Here is a 24,767-nt window from a genome sequence, read left to right on the forward strand (position 1 = left end):
GAAAAACAATGGGCTGCTCAGAGCGAAGTACAGGGGAGCAGGCCCCCTAGAAAGAGAAAGTAGAGACAGAAAGTGGAAAAACGGGGCCACCAACAAGTGTTGTGGAGTGGTGTAGGGTCCAACGACTGCTAGTAGAGTTCTCACATCACATAAACCTTTTTCTCTCTCTCCACTCCCCTGTCAAGGCTCACCTCTATTTCTTCCTCATCTTTCCGGGGCTTCCAAGTCTCCCTCCTCCCCACCCACCCGGACCCGGTGCGGCGCTGTGCAGGCGGAGGAGACCAGGGAGAGACGGGCGGTGAGTCGCCTCTCGTCTGATTCCTCGCGGTTCTGCCTGCCCTCGGCTCGGGGTTCCCGGACCTGCATTCCCCCTCCGGGGAGAACTGGTCCGGACGCGTTCGCGAGGTCGACGGGTTTTCAATCCGCTTCGAGTTCTTCGATTTTGTTTATCCCCTCGTCGGTTTCCGTTCGATCACTCGGCGCGGGCGTGCTTTTTTTGTGTGGATTTTTTCGGTCTGTGGGTTTTTCTGGAGGGGTTTAATCTCCGCTTTTTTTTCCTGAGGGTATAGAAATCGTACTGATTTGATTTGATTTCGTTCGTGCTTTTTCAGTACTTGATGAGGAGGCTGCTGTGAAGGAAACAACTCCGCGACGCGAGAACAGCTGGTGAGCTGGTGAGACGAAGGTGAGAGTGAGATGATGCTGATGATTGATTAATCACTAAAGCCTGGCTTGCTGCTACTGATATGGATTGTATCTTCTTTTGTTTTGCTTGGATTCTCTTGAGTGATCATGCCCGTCTGGATTGTCTGTTACTCCTCTCCTGACGCTTTACTCACTGACCAATATGTATTGCTTCCAAGCGAAGGAATCTATTAAAGAAAAAAGATGCTGTACTGCACTCGAATTCAATAAAACTTTTTTTTAGTTTTCTGATTGCACAAGTACTGGCTACTATTGATATGGATTGATTTTTCCATAAGAAGAAGCAATGATTCAGCTGATTCTAATTTTCCTGCTGTCTGTTCTGAAACTGATTGCGCACCTGTAAAATTGCTGTGGTTGAAACTGGTAGTGGTACGAATCAAACTTAGTTAAGTTGTTAATGTTATAAAAAGGTGATGCCAGATAACCAAGTTATTAACACCCAAAAACTGCAGTGCCAAGAAGCTAGAGGCGACCAAATGGCAACTGACTCCTCGGCTCCACAAGCTTCCTCTGACTCGATTGTGCAAAAGATGGGGTTCTTCAGAGTCCCTGACATTCTTATCAAACTGAGCACCAGTTTGAGCGAATTGGATGTGGTCCGCAGTCCAACATCGCCCCTAGACCTCAAGTTCTTCGCAGGCCTTGGTAACAAGTCACCCAGATCATCTTCCCTTGAGGCCTGCCAGAACCAGAAGATCTTGCTTGGTGACAGGGTTGGTCTTGGACTTGTGGATTCCCTTGCTGATGAGAATCCCACCCCTCTGGGCGGTAGGAAGGTCCTTCTTGGATCTGAGATGAGGATTACTGATAACCTATCCCGCAAGAACAGCTCCACTGCTCCTGTTCAAACTGGGGAGGTTGAACAGAAGGATGATAATATGTCTGACGGACTCAAGGGTAGTATCATGTCCCTTGATGACATTGTCAATTCAGAGGATTACACATGTGTTGTTTCCCGTGGCCCAAACCCTAAAACTACCCACATTTTTGGAGATCATGTTTTTTTGCTTCAAGTTGAGCACCAGATGCCTGGTGAAAGTAAGGATGAGGAGAACATGTCTCCTCTTGTGAAAGAGGGTGCCATGAGCTTCTGTAGTTTTTGCAGTGAGAAGCTGAAAGAAGGGAGAGATATCTACATGTATCAGTAAGTGATCAAGTGTAGTAAAGGAACCACTTTTATGGGTGTTTTTTCTGTTTGCTTAATAGGCCTGTGATTCTTCTGATTGTTGATTGATGTCTGGTATCCTGTGTTTCAATTGCAGGGGTGACAAAGCCTTTTGCAGCACAGAGTGCAGGGAGAATTTCATGGAAGATGAGATGGAAGAAGGTGAACCCATGATATATCATCCTGCACCTCCAAGCATCTCACCTTTGGACAATGGTCCAATTTTCCAACTGATCCGTTGAGTGAAAATCAGCAACAACTTGATATGGTCGTATCTGAAGTGCTGTCTGAGGTTAATAAGTTGCAGCCATGGATGTGATCATGTTTGCGGAGTTGTTGCCTGAAGATTTTGTTTGTGCGGCGCTGATGAATTTACCTCACCTATTGATTTCTTTGTTTTGCGTAGTTGGATCCTCGAATTTTTTGGAGGACTCCGAAGAATGACTGTACCTCCGGTCATATTATTATCTTGATCGGAGATGGGCGTGTGCGTGTCTGAACATGAGTTTGGTTGTTTGGACCTCATTTTCAGTGGTTGTCGGATGTTCGACGCTTCTGTTACTATCGTGTATCTGAACCTATGTTTTCAGTATGTATTTCGGAAAGGAAATGGTAAACTATGATATCAATAAATGTTATATTTCTTAACTTGTTTTCTCAATTGATTCCATGATGTGGACTCATCACACGCCAAGCAATATCTGATTGTTGGCAGCAGATGTGTATTCATATGGAAGCATGCAATCGTTAACATCAGAGTGAGTACATCAGCATCATTCAGAAACACTTTGCTGTAGTTTCCAGGTGACTGGCTATGTAGATAAACTTCGAGAACCTGTATTGGAGTAATTAGCATGTAACTTGTTGCGTCTTCATTGGGGTTGCATTCAACATTGCTGAATTCCATTGCCTTAGGAGTAGTGGTCAGATGTCATTGCAGGTGACAGGAGAGCTAAGGTTTCCTCTCAGGTTTGATGTCTTTGGCGTGCGCGGGCTCGAGAGTTGGGATGCATTTTTCTCTGCACCTTACCTTGATGTCTGGTATTGTCAGGTGATGTTTCACAGTCCATGACTGTTTTTTTAACACAAGAAGTTAGGAGAGTGATACTTCCGGAATACAGTTATTACTGCTCTTACGAAAAAAATCACTCCAATCATTTAGGACTTGGCCAAATTATGGTTGTGGAATGTACAGTTTCTCCCCTACCCACCATCGCCTTCTTCATTGGTCTCCTACCTTCTCCGGCGAGGTATATGAGGCCGTTTTGCTAGGTAACCCATCTTCGCGGCCAGCTGCCATGACTACCAGCAGCGCAGAAAATGAGTTGTAGCCCTGGCCCCATTGCTCATCGAACTGCAAGAACTGAATATGCCTCATAGTTCAACAGGGTGACCACACAGATACAAAAACATTACTTCACACTGACACAATGGCAAAAGATTATCATATTTTCGCTATCATTCTTACACAATTATGCTAAGTAAATCATGTAATGCTGAATCAGATTTTAAACAATCAACACTTCATTAAGAGTTCCACTTTCAACAAAGCTTGCAGCGCTTGAAGTTTATGTGGAACATTAAAAAAAATTAGGGCAACTCTGCAAGCGCTTCTAGCTTGTAGCATGTGGCTGCTTGAAACATTCCTTGAGGTAAAATGGTGGTATGTGGCTACAATTCATCCTAAGAGTAGGAGAATTAGACTTGAATAGCTCAAGCAAGAAAAACAAAAAAAAAGAACATCATTGAGCTCAAAATAGTACGTATATGGATCAAGTTATTTTCCCTTCTGTTCAGGAGCCCTCGATCCTATAATGCTACAAATGGGCTGATCTGGTGACTGAATCAGCTTCAATGCAGGGTGAACTTTCAGGTCACGCATCAGAAGTTTCTGTCCTACATCCAACTCGCTCAGATCCACTTCAATGTATGGTGGTACAATGTCAGCAGGGCAGAGATACTTGACTGTTCGCTTTATGGTGTTGAAGTAAGCTCCTGGAATTTTCAATTTAAACAAATTAGTCTGGATTGCTACTAAATAGATGTTAACCTGATAAACAAGACAGATATGAGTAGGGCGCAGTTTTATGCCAAAAATAAGAAATTAAAGTGGTATGTAACCTGATGCGGGTGATGTTTAAACATTGTGGACAGAGTTTATGAAAAGGGAAACTCAGTGTATACAGAATTACTGAATCATATGAAAATGAATGGATATAGCACATAGCAATGAACCAAAAGAATACAGAATCATTATGCAGTGCTCAACAGAAATGAGTTCTTTACTTTAGCATTGCTCAATAGAAATAAGCTCTTGATCCAAGTAACCCAGATATTCTAATAATTAATTCTGTTCCTAAGATAACAAGCTTATACCATGTGAGTGTCTAGCATATAAGGTTTAGACCCAATATTGATATGGGAAAAAAGACACTTTTCTATTTGACATTTAGTTTAGTCTTAAGTGATGGAACATCAAAACGTACTATATACCTTTCCTGAGACCAGGTGAGGCGTCCTCTCCAATGAACATCAGAGGAACATCTATTTTGAGAAGTGCAGAAGGAGGGGCTCTCATGAACGTGACATTCAGAGGTTCATCAGTGCCCGCATGCAGGTGTACCTGAATATATTCAAACAAGATCCCACATTAGTCATCATGGTAATCATGTTAAATGTAAATAGAAGGTAAGGAACAAAAATATTTATATCATTGTTTAATAATCAACATATTTATTGTACAATGTCATCTGCTCTTGAGCATCCATCGTAAAAAGTTCTGTACTGAGAAATGCATGCTACTAGCCATAGTATAAGGACAAATAGGTAACTAAATCATTCAGAATCAATACTGAAGAAGTCAGGAATACACACTAAAAAAAGAAAAGAAAAGGAGCAATTGAATCTGCAACTGCAAATAAAAATGGGTCCTACTGCACAACGACGTTGATAAACTGAACATTCACCAGGAAATGGAGCAATTCCAGAACAAGAACATAATTATTTCAATCCAACACACCCATCCCTGTTTACTAATAACGAAATAATCTTCCACAAAATGCCGGTGGATCACATAAGGCACAGTTCAATCGAGCCATCTCAATTGTGCAAGCTCTACCAGGACAGGCCAAAATCGACATTAGCGATTACTACCAATCCAACGGAAAGAGGCACCCACCTTCCGCGGAAGGACGCGGACGCTCTCGACGAGTTCTCCCTGCCCCGCGTGCTCGGACCAGACCTGGAGCCTGAACAGCCTGGAGAGGAAGAAGGAGCGGCCGAGGTGGTCGACGAGCTTGCGGATCTGCTTGGACTGCACGGAGACGAGGCGCTTGTTGCCGCCCTCCTGGCCGTTCTCCTGCTCGAAGACGACGGCGGGGACGCGCCCGGCCTTGCGCTCCTTGGCGGCGACGTGGCGGCCCGAGGAGGCGCGCGGCACGGCGAGGATCACCTCGTCGTGCTTGGGGTCCGGCCGCGGGTGGCCCGGGAGGTAGCCGTAAGGCGGGGAGAGCGGGTCGGCGCCGTGGTGGTCCGCCGGGGAGACGACCGCCTCCGCGGCGGCGGCGGCGAGGTGGCGGCGGAGGAGGGGGAGGGTGAGGGTTTGGAGCGGTCGCCGGAGGAGCATGGTTGAGCGGCGTAGGGTTATGGGGGGAGGTGGTGGCGACTGGCGAGGCGAGAGGGAAGCGAGTGCGGCTGCCGACTGGGGGCTTGGTCGGCCTATCTCGACTCTCGAGTGTTAAGTTGGCTGTGGGCCTTTTCTTTTCTTGATAACAGTGGTTTGGGCCTTTTGTGTTGGGCTCCGCAAGGCCCATAATTGTGATACGAAAACTGGAAAACATATGGGCCATGTGATTAAGGGCGTCTTTGCAGTGGTTTTGTAATAAGAAAAAGTGCTATTTACTTTCTTGGGCTATGGGCCGAGTTTACGTCTCCATTTTGAACTCGAAAATCGGTTATTTTGACTCTTTGAACTCACAAAACCAATATATGACTTTTTTAGGTGGTTTTTTCTTTTATGTTAATTTTAGATGAATATTTAAAAAATCATAGTAAATAAAAAATTTATAAAATAGAAAATTAAATTTTGTTAGACTCCACAAGAGTGTATGTATATATGCATTGAACATATTGTACGATATAATTAGTAAAAAATATATTTTCAATTTTAAATATATAATTTTATGTAATTAATTCATATCTACATCTTTCTTTGTCCAATTATGATGAATTTTTTATGCTGAGCTAATAATTATATTCTTAAGTTGTAGTAAAAAATTCATGATCATTGGATCATTTATTCTTGACAAATTGAAAAGTCTGGTATAGCTTGGAATTAAACTCTTGAATCTATAACTCAGGCATGCATGATCCAGTGAGCATAAATTTTTTACTGTAGCTCCACCATTGAATTATTAGACTAACATAAAAATTTCACCATAATTGGACCACAAAAATATAGATATGAATTAAATATAGAAAATATATATCTAAATTTAAAAATATAATTTTTACTAAATTATATAATATCATATGTTTACTTCATAGACCTACTTGTGTGGAGTCAAAAAAAATTGAATTTTCATTTTATTATTTTTTGTAATTTACTATAGTTTTTCGAAGATTTATCCAAAATAAACATAAAAGAAAAATCAAAAAACCGCTAAGAAAAACCACGAGGGTCATAAGTCCGGTTTCGCGAGTTTGAGAAGGCAAAATATCCGGTTTCTGAGTTTAAGGTGGAAACGTAAACTCGACCTATAGTTCAAAGAGATAAATAAAACTTTTTTCTTTGTAATAACCCACCGCTCCTTCCGTACCAAATTATTAGTCGTTTTAGTTTTTCTATAAATATACTGTTTTTTATGCATCATAATAAAATCTGTGTATCTAGAAAAATCATGACAACTAATAATTTGAAATGGAGAAAATATTATTAAGGACAATAGCTATTAGTTGGCTAGTATAGCTAATAGTTAGTAGGCACTAAACTATTGGCAACTACTGATTGGATCAAGGAGCAAGTACAAAGGAACAAACCGAGCTGACTGCACCCAGCAAATCAGCCTGGGGCTCACTTGGACCCACCCTCCAGCGAAAGAAAACAGCCCCAAAACTTCCATTGAAAAACCCAGCAAATGCCAAAAGAAAAGGGGAAAAATGAAAAATGACGAAGCATATTCTTGATCCAGCTGAGACAGCAGTGCCGAGAGGGCAATCAAAGAGAGATCCGAGGACCGAGGCCCAGACAGACAACCCGAGGCCGCCAAGAGAGATCCGCGCCCAACCACCGCCCGCCGCCGCCTACCTCCCTCCTTCCCTCCGGTGAGCGGGGCCGGAGACGGGGAGAGAAGAAGCTGCATCCCTTCCTCCTTCCCTCCGGCGAGAAGAATCCGGGGACGGGGAGCGAAGAAGCCGCATCCCTTCATCCTTCCCTCCGGCGAGAAGAAGCCGGGGGACGGGGGGCGAAGAAGCCACCTCCCTTCCTCCTTCCCTCCGGCTGAGCGGGTCCGGGGACGGGGAGCGAAGATGTTCTACGGGGCGATGGTGTGGGACCCGTGGCTGATCGTGTCGCAGATCGTGTGCCTGCAGTGCCTCTACTACCTGGCGCTCGGCCTCTTCATGGCGCTCCTCGTCGGCACCCGCGTCCCGCGGCTCACCCTCCTCTACTTCTTCGACTTCGCCACGCTCACGCCGCGCACCCCCACCGGGTGGTGCGCCATCGCCTCGTTCCTCCTCGCCGCGGTCGCAGGGTACGCCGCCGCTCCCCATCCTCTTGCTCGATCTGAGATTGGAATGGGTTCTTCTGGGAAGACTCAGAACGCCATGTATACCCGTCGGGCGCGTGTGCGCTTTGGGGGGATAATTGCTTCTGGTTGCGAGAGCTACGGCTGCTCTTTGGAAGCTATGTGGCGCGTGTGTTTCCAGATCTGCGCGTTTAGGGCAGGCATAGCAACTCAGAAGTGTTAGTATGCTTGAATTGCTAGACATTTCCTGGGGCACTAGTTAAGTGCAAGGGCTCTGAAGTGTCTGACTTGCAGGCACAAATCTTTCCTGTAGGGTAGGAGCATTGTATCATTCATCTTCCATCGTGTAGTGGTTGCACCATATGAAATAGGTGTTCTGGTTATGCTTGACAGTGACACCTTAGTCTTGTCAGTAATTACATATTCTTGAGCCATAATTGTTTATAAAAGAGATGAATTTCATCCGGACATTGCATTTTTGTTCTAAGTATTTTTATTAAGGGAGCGAACAAGCCCTATGCACAATGTGCAGGATGGTTCTAACCTTTGCTTCCATGCTTCCATCTCGGGCAAGTATCAAAATAACAGAATTCCAATTACTAATATCTTTGGATTCTAGCTTAGACTAATTTTTCAAGACTGCATTTCTCTTAAAAAGTGTAATCCAAAGCAACAATATGAAGACTAAGTAATCAATTCGATCCTTTTTTAGCTTTGGCAGACAGATGTTATTTATCCCTTTTAAGTTGTGCGACCCTTCTACTTTTTTTTTTTTGGCACGAAATGGTTTATTGTTAATCGTGCTTCTATGATTTGCTTGGGCAGTGCTGGATTCATGCTTTATGTGGTTGAGAGAGCCAAGAAGTGCCTGGACTTTGCAGCAACCCTCTACATAATCCATCTCTTCATTTGCATTGTTTATGGTGGTTGGCCAGCTTCAGTTACATGGTGGGTTGTCAATATCACTGGTTTGGCAATCATGGCTCTCCTTGGTGAATACCTATGTATTCGGCGGGAGTTGAAAGAAATTCCAATATCACGGCTTCGTGCAAGTAAGCAATTCAATCCCACCAATTGTCTTTTTATTTCCTTTGTATACTTCCTTTCTACATGTGGACTCTACTCAAATTCATTGGCTTGTCTATTTAGCCTCTTACTGATTTTTGTGTGAATAAGAATCTGGTGTCAGCAAGAATTTTACAGGGACTAAGTTTACATTGCCAAAATTCTCCACTTAATTGTGTTCAAATATTTGAACTGTTACGAATGGAATAGAGGCTGAAATGTTGGATGTATTGAGATATGCCCAAAGGGCTATATATACAAGAGGAGACCCCAAACCCTAGAATATGTGAAGTGACTAAACTACCCTTGACACATATATATACTCTAACACCCCCTCTCAAATGCAACGTGAATGCAATGTCGTTGCATTTGGAGAGTTGATACTAAGCACTAGACTCAACAAAAACATGAAAAATGATACATCCAAAGTCCGAAATGAAAGTTGTCATCAAAGCGTGCAACTCTTGAACTTGTCGACGTAGATAATCTCCTCCACAAGAGGGTACCGCCTTCACAACCGTACTTCAGCAAATACCTCAAGTCTTCACAAACCAGAACTTCAACTCCTCAAACATGAGCCTTGCTTTGGAGAATTGAACCCGACAGTAACATAGAGATGTGTCAAACCAGCCAAAAGGAAGGAATGAGAGATCACTGCTTGAAGACGGCAAGCAGGAGGACATGTGTTGATGACGACGAATAGACGGCCATTGATCATGATGTGGAGCAAAACGGCTCCGAAAGGGACCAAGAGGGCAAAGGTCGCATCAACAACTGATGGGGCAGCCACACATCATGGCAAACCCGAAGAGAAAATGAAAGTGGCTGATTTGGCAACTAGGATGTAGGCACACACAGCTTTGATGAACTAAATGTGAGCAATTGGACTTGGATTAATGTTGATGCAAATGACACCAATGCTAGCAGCACTCTTGGATGGAAACAGATGGAAATATGACAATATACTATGGATAGGCAGCAGCAAGCAGCAAGCACAAGCAAAAGATGGATGGATTGACAGTGATGCAATGAAATTTAGGAAATTAGCCTCAACACTATAAGCACTTAAGCAGCAGCAATCAACAGGCAAAAGGAGACAGTGGAGCCTTGCACTAGGAGCAGCAAAGGACTGATGTATATGTCAATTGAACCAGCAAGCCACGAGAGGCAGCCCAACCAGCAGGAAACAAGACCAACCAGCAGATAAGGCAAAACAGAGCAGCAATGGACCGATGCAGATAGGCAGTAGAGATCACCACAACATGCAGCACACAAGCAGCAGACGGTCGGCCAGTAGCAGCCTGAAGACCAGAGAAGCCAGCAGCAGCCTGAAGACAAGCATGCGGGCGACCTGGATAGGAGAGGAAGGCCGGCGACCGGGGGTAGACATGGAGACCTGCGGAAGGCGCTGCAGAAGGAGACAGGCGCGACGACGGCGGTGGATGGCCGCGGCGAGCAGCGGACAAGCAGCCGGCGGCTCTGCAACGGGCGGATCCGCACGGCGGAGGCTGCTGCGACGGGAGGACGGCCAGCTCCGCGACCGGCGGAGGCGCACGGACGGAGCGGATGGCGGCCGTGCGATGGGTGCGGAGGACGAGCTCCACGCGACGGATGCGGATGACGACGGGTGGATGACGACGGCGACGAATCGAAGCCGGGGCGAGCTGCAATAGGCGGCGAGAGGGGGGCGGCGGCGGATCCATGACGGGCAGGGGTTGCTGCTCCCCTCCCGCGAGGAGATTGACGACGGCGGGCGGCGAACGGAGAGCCACAACTGCGGCGGCCAGATATCTTGCTGCTGCTGCTGCTGGCGGCGGAGATCTTGCTGCTGCTGCTGCTACTAAGACACAGGACCGACGGGGCGGCGAAACTTGATGCTGCGACATGACTAGGGTAAGAAAAAAAATGGGTTTGGGGCTGAGGAATGCCGCCCCCAGGAGCAAGACGAAGCTCCCAGGGGCAGCGCAGCGGCGACGACGAGGGTGGCGGCCGGATCAAGCAACCTAGAGCTCTGATTCCATGTTACGAATGGAATAGAGGCTGAAATGTTGGATGTATTGAGATATGCCCAAAGGGCTATATATACAAGAGGAGACCCCAAACCCTAGAATATGTGAAGTGACTAAACTACCCTTGACACATATATATACTCTAACATGAACCACCACTCATCTGTATTTTAAATAGTTACCACGAGTCCTAACAGTATTACTAATGTAGTGGTGTTAGCACCAGTGAGATATTGTGTCGATAGTGTAATGTGCACATTTAATAGGTCTCTGGTATTGTTATGCTGTGCTGTGCTGTCTACTGATGAGGCTTATGGGGAAGGGAATCGAAAAAGTTCAAGTAGAGAGACATAATAGTGTATGCTCAGACAGGCTCATTGGAGGTTGCTTGTTTATTTGGCTAATTATTTAGGCAAGTTATGGATTTCCTACAGATGTATATATTTCATGTTGATTAAATTTGATTGGCCATTGTCAACTGCGTGCCAAATTGCCAATTATGTCCCACATCAATTCCAGTTCTGAGTTGTGACAACTTCTTGTCTCCTAATCCACTTGTCATCTGTGCGGAGGATAGTTTAGTTGGAAGCAGCAACAAGCTATATGGACCTGTTTTCTCATTTGAATCAACTTGTTTAATCACTTGTTACAGCATCTTCATATTCCTACTGTGGCATATATGATATACAATCAAGTTTTCTGGTGCAAAATGTTCATTTTGCTTCTCTCTGTTTTTATGCTGTTTATGATGAAACTAGTAATCTTCGTCAAAGCGTAGATGCGCAAAAGCTCCGTTTCATTGAATTTTGCTAAATTACAGTAGTTAATCTTTCCATGAGTAGCTTCTAGCCTTCACATTGGGGGAGGGGAAGTAGCTTCTAGCGTTTTGCCAAGTACTTCTTCCCCTGAGAGGTCCTCCTGAAAGTTCTGATGATATGATCTGAACAGGTGACTTGTAGTGCTAAAAGGTTTCAGACTACTTGATAACTCATATCAATCACATAATCTAAAATGATATCGCCAGCCATTCTTTGTGTAGACCTCCATAGCCACCACTTCCACAGTGACAAGCAATCATATCGTCCCTTTCCGTCTCCTTTTGATTGTTTCCAGGATTTGAGCCAGACGTTCCCCTGAATATTGTCTACATAAAAGGCATTATCGGTTTGTTTTGTTAAAACTAATTTTATTACTAAATAGCCAGATAGACCAAAACATTGCTGCTATCCCAGGTTTTGCGCTTACCACTTAGTTTACCTTTTTTTTTAAAAAAAAACTGAGTATCACAGTGACATTTATGACATTTGTGCTATTCAAGACTCATCCAAAAAGAACATTGTTACCAACCGCAGCCATGCATTCCTTGTTTTATATTCTGATAAGCGCCAGGTCTCAGAATTAAGATTTTATATTGGTTCACTGCGGCACTAGCACACATGCTACTTGAGATCAACTTTCATGTTTAGATTTACATAGCTAATAGGTTTAAGTGAATTATAGGAAATTGTTTCTGTGCATCATTCCTGGTTCAGCATTTTCTGGATCTGCAAAAGCTCATAAATGAATTTGATATTTGATCTGGTCATGTTTCCAACGTTAACCTACCTTTTTTTATCATTTCAAAGTTATCATAGGAAAAAACATGCAATACAATATTTGTCAGGCCAATTTATGAAGATGTTCACTACTTAGTTACTGCAACGAGATACTACCGAAATGTCATATTATCTCTGTTTAAACATAGTTGTCCATTGAAGGATTCAATAGCACTGTTATTTCTGTAGTTATGTTTCCCTGCTGCTAATATTGAAGGATCTTATTTGTTAGAGTAAAAGATGATCCATCTTTAACTTGGATTCATGGTCTGCTATTTTGAAATGGAACTAGGATTGATCTGGAACAATTTTCTAGGAGTTGAGAAATTGGCTCTAATACAACATATTGCTTTCCCTCTCCTGTGATACTATTCGTTGGCATTTGGTAGAAATATTTCTGTGAATTGTGACTCGTTCATCTGCTGACTGGTTTGGTTATTCTGTTCAGGTGTTTAACCTCACACGCTAAGAGTATAGGTGGTTTGAAATGGTGTTACCCAAGAGGTGGTTGTCAATATGTTTCTTTAGGAATACAAAAACTTGCAATGTTCTGCGGTTAGCAACTGATACTCTTGAAAACTTGAAAAGAGTTTGCCCTTCTGACATCCGATCTCCCAGCAGGCCATCATATAGAAACTGGTAGAGGCTTTTGAGTTCCCACCCATGGAAGTGGCAGCTCAGTTTCTAAATGGTACATTCAGATACTCTGGTATGTCCGGACAGCGTTGCTCAAGTGAAGGAACAGGTGGATGCTTGATAATTTGTTTGACTGGATATGAAAGTCTGGTATTGGTTAGTGAGATTCATAACACATGCAGGCCAACCTTTTTCTTTCTTTCTGTTTAGATGTATCTTGCAAATAATATACCTAGTGTCTTCTGTTAATTCATATAACAGAAGAGTTATGCTCCTTTCTTTATTTGTACTTTTTTTTTGGAAAGATGGATCTGTACAGTTGTGCTCTTGTGAGAAGAAAAGAAAAATGATGTAAAAACTAAATCGGGTTTACGCTACTCGGCCCGCGACCACACAGCCCATTTGCGTCCAAACTTCCAAGGCCAATTACAGTGTCTAACATGAACCCGCTGAGCATAAAATGTAGGCCCGTTTGCTTGAACTTTGTTCTTCAGTAATTTTGTAGTGGAGGATCCACTCCCCACTCAAAAAAAAAAAGAAGGTAATTTTGAGGTGGGCATGAATGTTGAGGAACAATTGACTTTCAGAAAAGAATAAACTCGGGCAGGTGAAAGATGAGCTTCCCGACGACTGCTTTCGAAAGCCAGATAACGGTCGATGGTTAGACGACGTAGTATGATTTGTGAATGATTTGGATCAGTTGGAGCCAGCAGCTGCTCGTATCCAGTAGTACGTACCGTTTGTTTCGCCGATGGTTGCTCGGGGACATTAGGGATGTTTGTTTCAATTTCTAGATAGTTTTTCAGCGTGAAAAACTAAAAGATTAAATAAACAGCTAACATCTCGCGCAGCTTCAGAAAAGTTACAAATGTAGAAAAACCAAGGTCATATGGAAAGCTCAAAAGCTCAGTTTTTATAGCTTTTTTTTATTAGCCTAGAAAGCTAAAAACGTCCTCTAAAGTTATTATTGACTTTTTATGAAAACAATCAGCAGCAATTTTTCAGAAAAGCTTAAAAGCTGCAGCTATTTAATAGGCTCTTGGTGTTGGACCGGACTGGCCTCCGTTCTCTAGTGTACGCAACTGCAGCACATCACATGTATTTGTGCAGTTCGGTAGCATCGGTTGCAAGCGTCCTCCTGCCTCCTCTACCGTTTACACCCCCAAAACGTTCTGTCTGGAACCCAAGTTTATGGGAGGTCGCCTGAGGGCTGAAGGCTGACTTATCTTCAAGACACAGCTCTTCTTCTTATATGATTTGATAGTGCTCCTGCCGGATTTTTTTAAAAAGAAAAATCTTCAAGACACAGCTGGGTTGGATCCTCGTGAGCCTGCTACTTTACCCTGCAGCAAAATTGGTTGGGGTGCATTGACTACTACTCTTGGAGTTTTTGCATGTCCACTGGAAAAGTGATATACTGATGCCCAGCTTCGCACAAGCAAACAAAGAAAAAAAAAGAGAAGGAAACGTTGCATTAGCAGCAGAACCAGAGAAAAGCAACATCTACCGGTGCCGCACCATCACATGGGAGCCACTGCTGCTGGATGGCTCTCATTTAGCAGGCTGGTCAACACATTGGAGCCTGTATTTTCTTTCTTTATTTTTGTCTTTCCTCGCAGCAGATCGGGTGCACAAGTGAGCTGGCCGGAGGAGAGAGAGGAACAAAAGGCCACACCACGCAACCGCGAAGGGAAAAAAATTCCAGAGCAAGACGAAATTAAAGTTTCAGAGCACAAGGGGGCGGAAAGAGTACTCCAGCAGCCTGTCTGAGGAGCAGGTGATCTTCTGCACATTTGTCTCCCACTCACTCGTCAGTAGTATAGTACTACCTGCTTTGGGGGGTTTTTTTTTTTGTTGCCTCCTCGTCCGGCCTTGCTCCAAATCTGACGTCAGGAGCAGGTGATTAGCTTCAAATTGAACACCCACAGCTCGGCTCTGCACTGCTGATTCAGAACCGATCGAGTAGCAGCTAGGGCGGTTTGCTCTGCATGCAGTGGAGCCCGAGCCCCGGTGGCTCATTTGCAGCGTTGGAATCGTGTGGGAAAACGTAGGCAGCGGGATTGTTGCGTTCCACATACGGCTCGCTGTCGGAGCTAGTTCCTCTGCAGTAATTGCGCAGGGACTAAACTAGATCGCTGTTACATGAAACTAGATACGCGTATCAGTGACTGAAATCACCTCTACAACTACTGCAGAGGATCTCGCGGCCCCCCGTTACCTGTGGAGGCTGCGATGGCTCGGCTGATCTGCAATTACGTGCCGTTGGGGAGACCATTCCGATCGAACAGCCGTTCCAAACAGGAGCCTGGCGCTGTCAGCGACAGGCACACATGCGCGCTGCCTGCCTGAAGCGGCGTCGGGGTCTCGAGGCGAACGGAAGGGAGCGAATCGGCAGCGCCAGCGAGGACGACGCGCGGCGGGGGAATGTTTGCTCGCTCCAGCCGGGGTCGGTCGGTGGCTGTGGCCGGAGACGGCGCGTTTGGGTTTGTGTTGGGTTGAGTAGGGTAGGGGGTTCGTTCGCCTGATGATCAGACATTCAGAGTTGAGAGGCGGAGGCGGCGGCGTGGGGGTCCCACTCACATGCAGCCCGGCGAACCCCAGCTCATCGTAATCCTTGTCGATATTCTTCCCTGATGGCCTGATCATCAATCATCTGGATGCATGCACCGGGGTACTACGGTATCAGCCGCCGCCGCCTGCTACCCCCGATCCTCATCAATCGACAGACTTTTTTTTTGTGAGGATTATTTGTTGGGAGCCGCCGGCGATTAGGGAGCCGAGCGCGTGGATCCGTGCGTGGCGCGAAGACACCCACCCGGAAGCCACGAGACATATACTACTATGCATCGGAGCCGTTAGTTAAAAGCTACGCTTGGTTTTGTCAACTCGGTGATCACAGCTGCATTATTCTGCTTTTGCTAGTGTCAGTACTAGCTCAAGAGCGCAAGACAGGCTAGCTAGCTAGCTAGCTGTGTGTATGCAAGCGCGCCTCCGACTCTCCCGTGTTTCACGGCGAGGACAGGCTCAGCAACGCGTCGGATTGCATTGGTTGGCTTGGGCCATAATCCATTATTAATAAAAAAATAATCCATAATTAATGAAAAAAAGGCCTAGTAGTAAATCCATTAATTAGCGGCCCAAAAGACTTGGGGCAAATCGATGACGAACAGCATGCATGATTCGAATTCAAATCAAGCAGAACTCGCATGCTAAGAAAAAAAACAGACCTCAAACAAACAAAAATGAACCCAAAAAATAGACAGAGAGAAGGCGAAACCAAGGAGAGAACTATATTATTTGCCGGTCGGCGCGGAACTGATCCATCACACCATGATCGGGAATCGGATTTGGAAACCGGGAGGAGAGATCGAAATGAAAATCGGGGAGGAGACGGGAGAGGTGGATTCCCACTACGATACCATACGACGAAGGGCTGGAGACCAACCGGACAGGCGACTCACCTGATAGATGCCTGCACGTTGCCGCGACGGGGCCCTCACTACTCGCCGGCCAGCTTCGCGCTCGGTGGCGGCTTGCTGCGGAGAGGATGACGAGCCAAGCCACGAACCAATTCTTTCCGTTCCAAGGAACCTCCAGCAGCTTCCCAATCGGCGCGGCACCTCCCCCAACGTCTTGGATTCGATCAAACTGGCTTTGCCTTTTGCCTTCTGTTGAGTGCAGTCGAAATCGTTGACAAACAACTTCAAAAGGTGGTCTGCATCATGCACGCGCCGATGAAAAACCTGCAACCCTGCAAGAATAGTTGACGAAAAAATGGCATTGCAAGTTTAGGCAATCATCGTCTGTGCGGCGCGTTTGTTTTAGTTTCAGAGTAAGCATTGTCACCGGCTGACAGCCAAAGATTTGCCCTCCCTGCAGACCTTGGTTCAGAGCCCAAACTGAAACGGCGCAACGCATTCGCCCAATCATCGTTCCTTCAGACCATCCAACTCATCATTGCTCCAGCCAGTCGGTCAGTCATGGAGGCCAACTCCTCTCCTCCCTTGGCCACCCTTTCGAACGCTGGCAGCCGATCACGCGGACACGCAACCACCCACCCCTCCATCCCAGCCGTCCGTCCCCTGGCTTCCCTTCCCCCGCAATATTCTATTCCCGCGCGCCTGCCCCGGCGCCGCGATATCAATCCCCCCCGCCGCTGCCTTCCCAATCCCAACCCACCCCGCCCAGGCACCACCCCACTCCGGACAAGCCCCCGCGGCCGCCGATGCGCGCGCCGCAATGACGACGCCACCACCGCCTCCCAGGACGCTCCCCCTCGCTCTCCTCCTCCTCCTGCTCGCGCCGCACCTCCTCGCCTCGGCCTCGGCGGCGTTCGTCAGCCGCGGCCTCAGCGCGTCCGACGCCGCCCGCATCCGGCGCCGCCAGCTCCTCCAGTACCACGCCGCCGGCGACGATGCAGGCGCGCCCGTCGACCCGTCCTACTCCTTCCCGAACCCGCGCCTCCGCGACGCGTACGTGGCGCTGCAGGCGTGGCGGCGCGCCATCCTCTCCGACCCCCACAACGTGACGGGCTCCTGGCGCGGGCCCGACGTCTGCGCCTACGCCGGCGTCTTCTGCGCGCCGTCCCCGGCCGACCCGCACCTCGACGTCGTCGCCTCCGTCGACCTCAACCACGCCGACCTCGCCGGCCACCTCCCCGAGGAGCTCGGCCTGCTCGCCGACCTCGCCGTGCTCCACCTCAACTCCAACCGCTTCTGTGGCCTCGTGCCCCGGTCCCTCGACAGGCTCCGCGCGCTCCACGAGCTCGACCTCAGCAACAACCGCCTCGTCGGGCCCTTCCCCGACGTCGTGCTCCGCCTGCCCGCCCTCCGGTACCTCGACCTCCGCTTCAACGACTTCGAGGGCCCCGTGCCGAGCGAGCTCTTCGACCGCCCGCTCGACGCCATCTTCCTCAACTCCAACCGCTTCCACTTCCGGATCCCCGACAACGTCGGCAACTCGCCGGCGTCCGTGCTCGTGCTCGCCAACAACGACTTCGGCGGGTGCCTGCCGGCGTCCGTCGCCAACATGTCCGGCACGCTCAATGAGATCATCCTCATGAACACGGCGCTCAAGTCCTGCGTGCCGGCCGAGCTCGGCATGCTCAGCGGGCTCACCGTGCTCGACCTCAGCTTCAACAAGCTCATGGGCGCCATCCCCGACGAGCTCGCCAGGCTCGAGAGCATCGAGCAGCTCGACCTCAGCCACAACCGCCTCGCCGGCGACGTGCCGGAGGGCATCTGCCACCTGCCGCACCTCCAGAACTTCACCTACTCGTACAACTTCATCACCGGCGAGCCGCCCGTGTGCCTGCACGTCAAGAACGTCGACGACCGACGGAACTGCATCCCCGACCGCCCCGACCAGAGGTCGCTGGACCAATGCAAATTCTTCAAGAACCACCAAGTCAACTGCGACGCGTTCAAGTGCAAGAAGTTTGTGCTGCCGTCTCCACCTCCACCGTCACCTCCGCCGCCATCTCCTCCTCCTCCGTCACCCTCACCACCGCCACCTTCACCTCCTCCGCCATCTCCATCTCCACCGCCACCTCCACCGTCTCCGCCGCCTCCTCCACCTCCATCCCCATCACCTCCTCCTCCTTCTCCCCCACCGCCGTCTCCTCCCCCTCCATCTCCGTCACCGCCTCCTCCATCTCTCCCGCCACCATCTCCACCACCACCATCGCCATCACCGCCACCTCCTTCCCCTCCACCACCATCTCCAGTATACTACTCATCACCGCCGCCACCCTACTACGAGGTGTCACCGGAGGACCGGTACCTCTCACCGCCACCGCCACCGCCAGTCTACACTGAGGTCCCACCGCCGCCCTACTACGAGGTCTCACCAAAGGATCGGTACCTCTCGCCGCCTCCTCCAGCTCACCACGAGTCACCGCCGCCGCCGCCTCCAGTCCACTACGAGCCGCCACCTCCGCCCTACTACGAGGTGTCGCCGGAGGACCGGTACCTCTCGCCGCCACCACCCCCGGCTAGCATCCCCAAGTACGACTACTCGTCGCCGCCGCCGCCTTCCTCCCCGCCGTACTCGGAGGTGTCCCCCGAGGAGCGGTACTCGTCACCTCCACCGCCACGGGCATTGCCCAAGCTGCCGGTGTGGGACTACTCATCCCCGCCTCCGCCGGCGGCCTGGTGGACACCATAAAAATTGACTCTTCCCGAATTTTTTTTCCATGCCTTGTGATGATCGACCATATACATTGTTAATTATTCGTTGCGGTAAAAAGAAAGTGTTGCTCAATGATTAATCTTGTCTTCTGTTTCCTTAATTTTCTCTCTCATTTTGTACCTTTTACTTTCGTCGTCTTCTTTTCTCTACTGATTCGATTTGGTTCCGCTGCAAATTCTCCGTTTGTGAATGAATATAGAGAAGATCGAATACTCAAAACAGAATGGCGACTGGCGAGAGAGGTTGTAATATGTACACACTACACAGTTGGATTAAGTTATATATATACATGTATAGGCTTCACACATTGTCGTCCCATCTTTCAAATTGTCTGCCTTCGAATTTTGATCCTGCAATGCAAATGAATCTACAGAAATGTGATGTGGGTACTGGAAGCCTGGAACAGCTAATCAGTTCCAGACAAAGGCCTGCAAAAATTGGTTTGAACACGGCAGAATCTTGAGGCAGGCAATCTCAGAAAAAGTTCTGGTAGTAGTAGTAGCAGCAGCTCGGGGGGAAAAATACAGTAGAATTCAGACGGGGACCATGGTTCAGGCTGCCTGCTGTTGAAGAGGTCAAATTCATGGCGGCGAGTTTGCAACATTCATCTGCGGCAGCGCACAAGTTGCAGAGCTGTGTTGGGACGTGTGGGGAAGGTTGACATCCGAAGCAAGCACAGCCGGAGGCAGAGCAGACACCAGAGCAGGATTGCCTGGAAATGCGCGCCGGCCGGGCATCTCGCCTGCTAGCTGGATGGAATTGGAGTTCGAGTTCTTCTTTCCACGGCCAGCTCAAGATCAAACAAAGGGCTTCTTCTTCTTTTTCCCCCCTTTTAATTTTCACCTGTTCAGCGCGTGGCGTGATGTACATACAGGGATGCCCGGCCGGGATTCAAACCTTCATACTTGTTATTATAAAAGATTTTATTATTAGGATAATCAAACATTAACCGTAGCCCTTGACTTAACCCACGTCTTGCGCCGGAGTACATGGCTGCACGACCACCGACGTGCGCGGAACCTTCTTCAGACTCCAGCTCGCAGCCTGCAGGCAAGTCGCCACCCACACCCACTTGTTGGCTAGCTCCCCTCGGCTCGATCCTGGTCTGCAAGCTGTAATCTCTTGGCCAAAATATTGCAAAAGGGTTGTAGTCTTCTTTTCGCCAAAAAAAAGAAAAGAAAAGAAAAGAAAAAGGATGGTAGTAACCAGTGGCACATCCAGCTAATTTCTGGCCACCGTCCGGCTGTGTATGTACATGATGCTATTGAATGAATTAAGAAGAAGAATTCAAAAAAAAAAATGAAAAGGAAGACGACCCATGTCTACAAGGGCAGCTGATGATTGGAAACAACACTACTAGTCTATTTACACAAATGCCGAATTGCGATGATTGGGTTGTTGATTCGGTGATGGAGCAGGTCTGCAGGTGGTAGAACCGACTGACAAGTGCCGCCTTCGCATGTGCAGGGCTCCGGCCCGCCCGGTTCGTGTAGCGCGAGCGATACCCCCTCTGACTCTACGCACACGCGGCGCCGCGATCGCCGGGGTTCACGCGCCGACGGCTACGGCTCGGCGGTGGTCGTCGGCCTGCTCGTCGGGGAGGGTGAGTTGGTGACCTCTGGTGTTTTACACGTGCGGCCGTGACCTCTTCGAGTGCTAGCAGTAACCAACCGGTACCACACTGCACCACTACGGGTTTTATCTGCTGCGCTTGACGTGGGGGCGGATCTAGGGGTGGGCTCCGGCCCACTCTAAGATTTGGCCCAAATACTCTTATCTGTGTACGCGTGGGGCACGCATGTATTTCTAAAAACTTTTAAGATTTTATTATGGATCCATCACATTTGCCATTCTTGCATTAAATAACACCATAATCGTTTCTTAAAATATAATTATTTGCATCCAGTATTCAAGAAATCGAGTAAACAAGTAGTATATGATAAATGATATAGTAAACAAGCAGCTATCATTTACCCTTTCCGGTATCCTCCCATTTTCTCTCTACTTTGGGATCGATCAAGGTTGGTGTTTGGTCGGATTGCCAAAGCCCAAAGGGATTCCAAAGGAGCGGCAATTTTGTCATTCCAATAGAAAGATGTAACGCGGTCGTCTATGAACAAGAACCAATATTTTTGTTGATTAGTCGTAAATGGGAGTAAAAATCGGCAGCAGTCATCCGTGTGACAGCTACTTCTGCGTTGCTTCTTCAATGCAGATCACCAATGACCTTTGAATATTGTTGCTACGTCTTTGGATCGGAGGAGTACTGTAGAATTGGGATATTCTAGGCTAATTTTTTCTTAACAATATAACACAGATAGTAACAATTATATTCGTTATTGTCCTATATTACTTTGAAAGAACTGGAAGATGTGCACAACCTCGTGATTGACCATGATATACAAAGAACAATAACAAAGTAATAATCATGTGATGTCTGTTTACATGATATCATATCAAACCACAGTAACTATTGTGAGAGGAAAAATAATTCTTCTCCTCAGTATTATTTGTGATTTTCTCATATATGTGTATCATATCATTGAATGATTTTTTTATTTTGCTTGACTTTATTGACTAGATTTTTATAAATATAAAGGTTTTTGGCACGTGCCTCTCCACTAGCCTATACAAAAGGTAACAGTAGTGGCATGGAAGGGATAAAATATATGGCATAGAATACAAACTATTTAAAGGTGTTCAAAGAATAGTGTAAATTCGAGTGGCATAAAAGGAATTTCCTTGAAGTTATGCTAACAATTCTTTATCCCCTACTCCTACAATAGTGGGGGAGCCTCTCGATTTTCAGACACGGATCCTTTGCAGTACTTCTCCCTACAGTTGGGTCCCTGTCGTGCAAGCCCGACTCCATGCGTTAGTGATGGGGAAGTACCACAAAGGAATCAATTTCTCATTTTCTATGTTTGAATGAATCTTATTTATTTTCTTTTCACTATTTTTGAAGAAAATAGTCTCCTTTCAAAGTATGAGAAGGTTACGTAGCAATGCAGGATAGTACATGTCTGAAGTATACTCGTACTTCTGTCTTTTAAAAAGAAAAAAAAAGAGAAAGAGAATATGAGAGTTTTGGACAATAGAGATGTTGTGGCGCATTGGCGCTGTAAAATCTTACAACACGTGGGGCTGATTGCAACCCAAGGGCAAATTGCAGTAACCTCTCTGCTGCAGTTGCACGTTGATCCTCGCTATAGATGACCTTGCTCGGCTCCCTCCTCTCTTCATAACATTAACAGTAGCCTCGGCCGCGCGCGCGCACACACACATATATATATTCTCTTTTTAGCACACATGGTGCTGAATAAGTTATTTAGCACACTGCACACGGACCATTCCTCTATCCAAATCGAAACCGGAAAACTTTAGCCCGAAATCGGAAAATTCTTCTTTAAACCAGAAAACATCCTCTATCCAAATCAAAACCGAAAAACTTTAATTTGAAACCGGAAAATTCTTCTTTAAACCGAAAAATGATCCAAACCAACTAGCATCCATCCTGCAATCAGAAATTTAGAAGGTTCAAACCGGAAAATGGAAATGATCATTTTTCTCATACACCGTGGGTCCCAACTCCCAATTGAGCCTACGATCATTTCCTCCTTTCCTCTCCCACACCAGAAACTGCTCTAGATCCGGATAAGCAGGCCGTGGCGGCGAGGCGATTCGTCGTGATCTCATCCTCCATCATGCTGCGCTCCTGCTCCTCTCCGCCATCCATCGCTGCTTGGGGCTGCGGCCTCCATCCCCATGCAGCGCCTGCTTCGAATCTGACATGGTGAAGCAGCCGCCCACGCAGGCACCTTGACGGGGGAGCCGATACCGCCATCTGCTGCCCGAGGCTGCCTCCAAACGCCTGCACCCAGGGGTGTGGAGCAGCAGCCTGCCGGCGCCCGGCGGTCAAGTACCAGATGTCGTGGGCTCCGTCCTCTAGGTGTGCGGTATGATAGGTATATATTGCGGTGATGTGTAAAATTTAAGATTTAATTAGTATCCGTGGCTAGCAATTCTGGTGCTTGGGGCGACAGCAGCACGACGGATGTGCTTATGGCGGTGGCTGCCGCCGGCAGGATTCATTTTCGGCAACTCAAATCTGGTCAGTTATCTGTAACTCTATAAAAAAACGCTGCCGGAGGGGTGAACGGACCCCACCGTTTTTTATTAAAAGGAAGATCTGTAACTCTATGAACCAAAAATAAGATGCATAATCAAATTTACGCTGATAGGATCACGTTTTACCATAGTATAGTTGATTGATCTACAGTTCTGTATTTTTGGATACTAATTTTACTTCGTTTGAACCTGCTAGTGATTGGTTCTTTTTTGTGTTAAATTCACCATATTTACTGATCTGATTTTATCTTGTTGTTCAGAGTTTTTGTGCTTAATCGAGCAATCAGATGATACTATCGTTTAAGGTGGAGAAATAAGTCTATGTGGCTCTCTTCAATTAATGTTCCTCTGGCGTGTGGTTATTGTTTCTTTTGACTGAAATACAATTCCATGCCATCAGTTTGGATCAGTTCGCATAGCCTGCTGATTATAAAAATGTGAGATTCAAGAAGGAATAATGTGATTGGACTGCGCTTGCAGATTTTGCAGTGAATCTGATAGTATTAGGTAAATAAAAGATTCATCTGCAGTAATTTGCATATTTCTGAATTTAAGATTCGTCATTGTCTCTGTAGCTGCGTGATGGTGGGTACATTCCACCGCAATGATCTTAAACCTGCAGTGACACGGCTTGCAGTAAATTCATGTCCTTTATTCACATTTATGCAAGTTAATTATACTATTAACTTACTGTTGTTTTTTAGTGTGAATCTTGAAAATTTGGATTGAAAAAACAAGTGGCGGTTATCTTTGCAAATATGTACATTGAATTACTGCAAAAACTAGTGATATGTATGTATAAAATCGATCCCTTTGATAGTTTCAAGTACGAGTGCTGAAATTTATGTGTTCTTGTAGGTACAAGCATCACCAAAAGGTGCTTCTCCCAGCATTGGTCACTACAGCTGCTGCTGCGCTCTGGTGTTCTAGGTCTCCCTGCCCCTGCGCAAATGTGAAACTGTTGATGTGGAACCTCAGAAAATCATATATGGAAGAGGAAGAATGCCAAGATCGAACTTTGATTCTTTGGACTAGTACATCCTTGTGAATAGCTTCATCACACGTGATTTTGTACCAATGAAATTTATCAATTTATTAGTTACGAATACAATTATTGTGCCCGCGTAATCAAAAGAGAACTATTATTTTTTCATCTGGAACCCAAACGAATGAGCCTGGCGGCCAAGAATAAATTATTTCGCGGTCATAAATGTGTTTTTTTCTGGTTTCCGCAACAACACGCTGACAACCACCTACCAAAACATAATATTTTCTGGTCACGAGAGGTGAGCATCAAGTGTTTCCTGCCACGTGATTTCCGGTCACAAGCCAAAAGGATTACCAGTTTCCGGTGACGGGAAAGTCCATACGAGTTTTCTAGTTGGGTTCGTGCACACAGAGTACCTTTTTCCGGTTGCGGGAATCCAGCCAGTACCTTCTCCGGTTTCAGTCTCTGTTGGTGCACGCGTCGGACGGGGCTAGCTGCTAGCGCGTTAAATACTAATTCAACGCGCTGGGTGTTAAATAG

The 24,767-nt window shown here is 46.9% G+C and overlaps 4 protein-coding genes and 1 long non-coding RNA gene across 8 annotated transcripts; 4 read left to right on the plus strand and 1 right to left on the minus strand.

Moving 5' to 3' along the window:
- Positions 1 to 140: 140 nt before the first annotated feature.
- LOC120707259 (FCS-Like Zinc finger 11-like) lies at positions 141 to 2,521 on the plus strand. Of its 4 annotated transcripts, none has more exons than XM_039992119.1 (4): positions 142 to 298; positions 612 to 685; positions 1,161 to 1,852; positions 1,971 to 2,521. In XM_039992119.1, exons 3-4 carry the CDS (start codon positions 1,185 to 1,187, stop codon positions 2,113 to 2,115), a joined length of 813 nt encoding a protein of 270 aa, XP_039848053.1. In that variant the 5' UTR covers positions 142 to 298; positions 612 to 685; positions 1,161 to 1,184; the 3' UTR covers positions 2,116 to 2,521. The 4 variants fall into 4 exon arrangements, with proteins under 4 accessions (XP_039848052.1, XP_039848053.1, XP_039848055.1 ...); XM_039992121.1 differs by lacking the exon at positions 142 to 298 and adding an exon at positions 387 to 405; XM_039992120.1 differs by lacking the exon at positions 142 to 298 and adding an exon at positions 402 to 513.
- A 783-nt stretch (positions 2,522 to 3,304) lies between these two features.
- Positions 3,305 to 5,581, minus strand: LOC120707261 (50S ribosomal protein L25-like). Its single transcript, XM_039992122.1, has 3 exons — positions 5,052 to 5,581; positions 4,367 to 4,496; positions 3,305 to 3,868 (listed from the first exon to the last, which is right to left on the minus strand). Exons 1-3 carry the CDS (start codon positions 5,496 to 5,498, stop codon positions 3,651 to 3,653), a joined length of 795 nt encoding a protein of 264 aa, XP_039848056.1. The 5' UTR covers positions 5,499 to 5,581; the 3' UTR covers positions 3,305 to 3,650.
- A 1,473-nt stretch (positions 5,582 to 7,054) lies between these two features.
- LOC120707262 (protein SYS1 homolog) lies at positions 7,055 to 13,314 on the plus strand. The gene is made up of 3 exons (XM_039992123.1): positions 7,055 to 7,623; positions 8,443 to 8,669; positions 12,735 to 13,314. The coding sequence occupies exons 1-3, from the start codon at positions 7,400 to 7,402 to the stop codon at positions 12,740 to 12,742; spliced, it is 459 nt and encodes a 152-aa protein (XP_039848057.1). The 5' UTR covers positions 7,055 to 7,399; the 3' UTR covers positions 12,743 to 13,314.
- Positions 13,315 to 17,083: 3,769 nt separating this feature from the next.
- On the plus strand, positions 17,084 to 19,414 carry LOC120707263 (leucine-rich repeat extensin-like protein 3). The gene has a single exon (XM_039992124.1). It carries the CDS (start codon positions 17,162 to 17,164, stop codon positions 19,085 to 19,087), a length of 1,926 nt encoding a protein of 641 aa, XP_039848058.1. The 5' UTR covers positions 17,084 to 17,161; the 3' UTR covers positions 19,088 to 19,414.
- Positions 19,415 to 22,702: 3,288 nt separating this feature from the next.
- Positions 22,703 to 24,080, plus strand: LOC120710652. Its single transcript, XR_005689972.1, has 3 exons — positions 22,703 to 23,060; positions 23,131 to 23,222; positions 23,500 to 24,080. It is a non-coding gene; the product is annotated as an uncharacterized LOC120710652 (long non-coding RNA).
- Positions 24,081 to 24,767: the final 687 nt, after the last annotated feature.

Source organism: Panicum virgatum, chromosome 5K (assembly GCF_016808335.1).
Source record: "Panicum virgatum strain AP13 chromosome 5K, P.virgatum_v5, whole genome shotgun sequence".
Classification (NCBI taxonomy): domain Eukaryota; kingdom Viridiplantae; phylum Streptophyta; class Magnoliopsida; order Poales; family Poaceae; genus Panicum; species Panicum virgatum.

Bases quoted from the DNA above. Each gene is read 5' to 3' on its own strand.
- LOC120707263 (XM_039992124.1), top strand. From the start codon at position 17,162: ATGACGACGCCACCACCGCCTCCCAGGACGCTCCCCCTCGCTCTCCTC.
- LOC120707262 (XM_039992123.1), top strand. From the start codon at position 7,400: ATGTTCTACGGGGCGATGGTGTGGGACCCGTGGCTGATCGTGTCGCAG. The intron at 7,624-8,442 runs GTACGCCGCCGC...TTGCTTGGGCAG, and splicing joins CTCCTCGCCGCGGTCGCAGG to TGCTGGATTCATGCTTTATG.
- LOC120707261 (XM_039992122.1), bottom strand. From the start codon at position 5,498: ATGCTCCTCCGGCGACCGCTCCAAACCCTCACCCTCCCCCTCCTCCGC. The intron at 4,497-5,051 runs GTGGGTGCCTCT...GAATATATTCAG, and splicing joins TCCGCGTCCTTCCGCGGAAG to GTACACCTGCATGCGGGCAC. The intron at 3,869-4,366 runs GTATATAGTACG...TGAAAATTCCAG, and splicing joins CTCACCTGGTCTCAGGAAAG to GAGCTTACTTCAACACCATA.
- LOC120707259 (XM_039992118.1), top strand. From the start codon at position 1,122: ATGCCAGATAACCAAGTTATTAACACCCAAAAACTGCAGTGCCAAGAA. The intron at 1,853-1,970 runs GTAAGTGATCAA...TTTCAATTGCAG, and splicing joins AGAGATATCTACATGTATCA to GGGTGACAAAGCCTTTTGCA.